Source organism: Arachis hypogaea, chromosome 14 (genome assembly GCF_003086295.3).
Source record: "Arachis hypogaea cultivar Tifrunner chromosome 14, arahy.Tifrunner.gnm2.J5K5, whole genome shotgun sequence".
Taxonomy (NCBI): Eukaryota; Viridiplantae; Streptophyta; class Magnoliopsida; order Fabales; family Fabaceae; genus Arachis; species Arachis hypogaea.
The window spans coordinates 138343984-138349460 of NC_092049.1; the positions used below are offsets into that span (position 1 = coordinate 138343984).

Consider the following 5477-nt stretch of genomic DNA (forward strand, 5'->3'; position numbering starts at 1 on the left):
CACCCCGAGACCCACAAAACGGATATCCAAATAATAAAACGGATATCCAAATAAGTAAACGGCTACTTGGGAATCGATCACCCCGAGGCCAACAAAACGGATATCCAAATAACAAAACGGGTATCCAAATAACAAAAAATGGCGGCCTGGGGATCGATCACCCCAAGGCCAACAAAACGGATATCCAAATAATAAACGGATATCCAAATAAGCAAACGGCTACCCGGGAATCGATCACCCCGAAGCCAACAAAATGGATATCCAGATAACAAAACGGGTATCCAAATAACAAAAAATGGCGGCCTGGGGATCGATCACCCCGAGGCCAACAGAACGGATATCCAAAAAACAGAACGGATATCCAAATAAGTAAACGGCTACCCAGGGATCGATCACTCTGAGGCCAACAAAACGGATATCCAAATAACAAAATGGGTATCCAAATAACAAAAAATGGCGGCCTGGGGATCGATCACCCCGAGGCCAACAAAATGGATATCCAAATAATAAAACGGATATCCAAATAAGTAAACGGCTACCCGGGAATCAATCACCTCGAAGCCAACAAAATGGATATCCAAATAATAAAACGGATATCCAAATAAGTAAACGGCTACCTGGGAATCGATCACCCCTAGGCCAACAAAATGGATATCCAAATAACAAAACGGATATCCAAATAATAAAACGGATATCCAAATAAGTAAACGGCTACTTGGGAATCGATCACCCCGAGGCCAATAAAACGGATATCCAAATAACAAAACGGGTATCCAAATAACAAAAAATGGCGGCCTGGGAATCGATCACCCCAAGGCCAACAAAACGGATATCCAAATAATAAACGGATATCCAAATAAGCAAACGGCTACCTGGGAATCGATCACCCCGAAGCCAACAAAATGGATATCCAGATAACAAAACGGGTATCCAAATAACAAAAAATGGCGGCCTGGGGATCGATCACCCCGAGGCCAACAGAACGGATATCCAAAAAACAGAACGGATATCCAAATAAGTAAACGGCTACCCAGGGATCGATCACTTCGAGGCCAACAAAACAGATATCCAAATAATAAAACGGATATCCAAATAAGTAAATGGCTACCCGAGAATCGATTACCCCGAAGCCAACAAAATGGATATCCAGATAACAAAACGGGTATCCAAATAACAAAAAATGGCGGCCTGGGGATCGATCACCCCGAGGCCAACAGAACGGATATCCAAAAAACAGAACGGATATCCAAATAAGTAAACGGCTACCCAGGGATCGATCACCCCGAGGCCAACAAAACGGATATCCAAATAATAAAACGGATATCTAAATAAGTAAATGGCTACCCGAGAATCGATTACCCCGAAGCCAATAAAACGGATATCCAAATAACAAAACGGATACGAAAATCCAAATAAGATAAATAAACAAAGTCTTGAAATCTGGCCACCAAGAGGTCTTAAAAAAAAAAGTTCACAATAACGGTCCAAAAAAGGCCACACAAAACAAGCATGAGCTGACGGTCTTCCAACTCACAGAAAGCCAGACTGACCAACATTCTACCAATTGGTGCGGGATGATGTCACGCCCTTTTCAGACCCCTCACAGTCTCCCGAACTACAGAGAATCGGACTCTCCAACGACTTAGCATTGAGACCAAGAAAGCATACTCTCATGCTCCGGGGACAACTGTTCCAGACCCGATCTCCGGGCCCTTTCTTCGGAACGGTCATCAAACCCGGCATGTGATGAGATGCCCAAACAACGTGCTCCTCGCCTGACCATGAAACGGCCAAGAACTCCCAAATCGTCGACCTCGACTGGAAAAACCAAACAACGATCTCCTTGCCAAACCACAACGGCAAGGAAAAGGTTCCTCCAGCGATGAGACCGAGCACCCTCACTCTCTCGCTCCGGAGGCAACTGTTACGGATCTGGCCCACGGATCCTATACTCGGAACGGTCTCCGAACCCGGTTACCAGGTCCGACCCGCTTCGCCCTTCAAGAAGGCTTGAAACCGACCCACTAGAGCTCCTAACCAACTTTCGAATTCAAACGTCTCCCTTATCTTAATCAAGTAAGATAAGATAAGATAATTCAAATGTCTCCCTTATCTTAGCCAAATAAGATAAGATAAGATATTCACCATCACCTATAAATAGAGGACCCAAGTCCCTCCAGGTATTCATTCATTCCTCACACCTTCTACCTCTTAGATCTATTCTGACTTGAGCGTCGGAGTATCTTTGCAGGTACCACCCCCCATTGCTCCAGTCAAGTGATTCGGCATCTGCCTCAACCCGCAAGTTCTTGATCCATCTCTGAACCCGTACCAGAGACATCTTGTACACAATCCAATAATAAACATATTCTACCAATTTTCTATTCTTCTTGTTCTATCAGTTTTGGACACCAATCCTTTCATAACTATTATGTATTATATCACTTTAGAAAGAAAATACAAGCATAGAAACTCAGAAAGTTAAATTTTAATTAGTTATTATTAACTAATTTTTTTGTAATTTTTTTATTTTCATATTTCTAGAGAATTTATAATTTAAAATTAGAATTTAAATTTTAAAATTTAAAATAAAAAAATCATTTTAAAAAATTAATTGATATTAGTTAAAAATATTAGCTCCTTAATTGAATTCAAAAAGAATAAATATAGAATTTAGAGTTTAAAATTCAGCCACCCGTATAAAATATATGTTGGAATACAAATATATGTTAAAAATAAATTAAACCACACATGTATTTATACACAAATATATTGGTGACTGATTTTAGTGACTGATTTTAATGTACGAATAGCATTTTTGTAAATTAAATTTTGTCCACATAATACGGCTCATGAAACGAGAAATTTTATTAAGTGTAATACACTTAGTCTCTCTAACTCAAGAAACTTTAATTCATTAACGACATCATCATCATCATCATCATCTTAGCTTTATGTTTATTCTAGCAAGATCTATATTGAAGATAAAAATTAATTTTCAACCTAACACAGGCAAAGAAATAAAAATTTATTTTCCAATGCATTATTTTGCCCAATGGACAAAATTTTCAAGATTCTTTGTAGATTGGCCACCTTCAGCTAGGTTGTTCCTACTCACTTCTTTCAATTTCAAAGATCTTTCTCTTATGCCTTCGTCACCAAGCAATTGCAACACCTTCTTACTTATCTCTTCCTTTGATATGAATCCATTGTCATCCTTTTTCAATCCCAACCCAACTTTCCAAATATCACAAATATATGATTCATTCCAAAATTGGTCAATGAAAAATGGCCAGCACAGAAAAGGAACACCACTATATACACCTTCAATAGTAGAATTCCAACCACAATGACTTATGAAACAAGCAATGGCAGAGTGGTTTAATATCTTTTTTTGGGATACCCAATCAACAATTTTACCTTTTCTTCCATGAAATTCATCTGGGTATTTGTTGTTTCTCTTGTTATCCATATTATCTGTTATGATGCATAAATACAAACACATGTATTAATAAATATAATATGACATACACAATGGGTAAGTATGAGAGTTTCCTAAAAATAAAAAATATCAATGCAATAAAATTGAATATGTATATTAATTTAACAATGTTATGTATATATTAAACATCAACCAATAAATCAGTAATTCTTATAAAATATATATTAAAAATATATAAAATAATACATATAAATATATACAAATACAGATTAGGTGACTAATATTTTATGTACTACAAATATATCTTTTGTATTAGTTTCATCTTTATCAGCATTTATGATAATTGTTTCAATTTTTTTTTAACAAATTGTACATTTTTAAATAATATAGTAGAAATCAAAGGATTATTACCGATAGAATGAAAATTTTATATTTTGGTTTAATAAATTATTCACAAAATAAGAAATCCCCAAGAAAAGAATTATATATATCTATATGAATGAATAAAATTGAAATATTTATTGATTATATATATACCTGGTCTTATAACCCAAAGAAAAGGCTTGTCAATGAGATCAAGTGCAAGTGCTAATTCTTTGAATTGGTTTGATTCCATTACTGCTAAAGTACCAAATGAAACATATAGAACAGATTGAGGTTGTTGTTGATCCAACCATTCTAAGCATGTTGTGTCTTCTTGCCAGAATGAGGAACTTTTGTTGTTGTTGTTGCTGTTACTTTCCATCAATGGTCCAATTGGTAGGAGCTTTGGAGATATGGAGAATGCTCCTGACTCAAGATCATAGGCACTATTGCAAAGCCACCACTCTGCTAATAACTCCATAGCTTTAGTTTCTTGCACAAGGTGCTTGAAGAAGTCATTGCCTAAGTTACACCATAAAAAGTGTTTAGAGTCCATCATTGCCATATTTGGAGCAAGTTGAATTTCTTGTGATTTGATGGAGTTTCCTGCATTGGCAAAACAAATTTAAGAAAATATATAGAGTGGAGTTTTACTCTGTACTAATGAACTATCAAATATATAAATAAAAGTATCCACCACATGGCTGTGAAGGTTTAGATTATTATAATGATTAGCCATTAATAACAACTTTGGTACTCGCTATGTATGCATGCAAGTTATTCTTACCATCTGAATCTATAATTCCATCCTCCATGAGCTTGGGGATGAAATGAACTGAAGCCACACTTGTAGCTGAGAAGGGAAACAGAGCAGCACATTTAATTCCCAATTGGTGACCAACTTCCAAGGCCCAACTCATATTAAATGTGACAAGAATACAAGTGATCTTGTTCTCAAAATTCAAAGCATTGATATCTTCTATGAGCTTTGGAAGCAAAGAAGGCATTGTTCTTTTGATAGATTGAAGCACTTTCATGCTGTCACTTCTATCACCTTCAGGGCCCAAACCATCTGGGAATGTCACAAACTTTATCATCTTTGATGATTCCTCATCATCATCATGATCTTGAGCAGCAGCAGAATTTTTTGCTCTTTTGTGGTTGAATTCAGTGTAAAGAAAAGTGACCTTGCAACCATGTTTTGCTAGAACATTGGAGAGTTGCAAAAGGGGATTAATGTGTGATGAAACTTGAAATGGTATTGCAAGAAAGTGAGGGGTTCCCATTTTGCAAAGAAAATGAGGGGGAAAGGGGAATGTGATTAGATTAATAATTTGTTGTTATGATATATGTGTGGTTGCATGTTGAGGACTTCAATGAACACTTGAGAAATTGATGACACTATCTTCTGCCATATGCATGTGCACCATGGGGATCGGACATATATTATGTCAGAAAAAAGAAACGTTTGTTTCTGATTTGGTCAGTGCTAATTCACCAACCAGTGCTTGTGTTGTTTTAGAAATAAAATTAGTAGTTTGTATCGGTACCATTTCCTAGTTTGTATCGTATCATATACATATTGTTAACAAAAATATTTTTTTTAAAAAATAAAATCAGTGACTATATATTTATATATAAATATATATATATTATTTATTTTATATATTGA

At 36.0% G+C, this 5477-nt stretch overlaps 1 protein-coding gene across 1 annotated transcript; it reads right to left on the reverse strand.

Annotated features, from left to right (window-relative positions):
• Positions 1-2895: 2895 nt before the first annotated feature.
• LOC112744557 (UDP-glycosyltransferase 83A1) lies at positions 2896-5205 on the reverse strand. Its single transcript, XM_025794224.3, has 3 exons — positions 4593-5205; positions 3980-4411; positions 2896-3477 (listed from the first exon to the last, which is right to left on the reverse strand). Exons 1-3 carry the CDS (start codon positions 5089-5091, stop codon positions 3044-3046), a joined length of 1365 nt encoding a protein of 454 aa, XP_025650009.1. The 5' UTR covers positions 5092-5205; the 3' UTR covers positions 2896-3043.
• Positions 5206-5477: the final 272 nt, after the last annotated feature.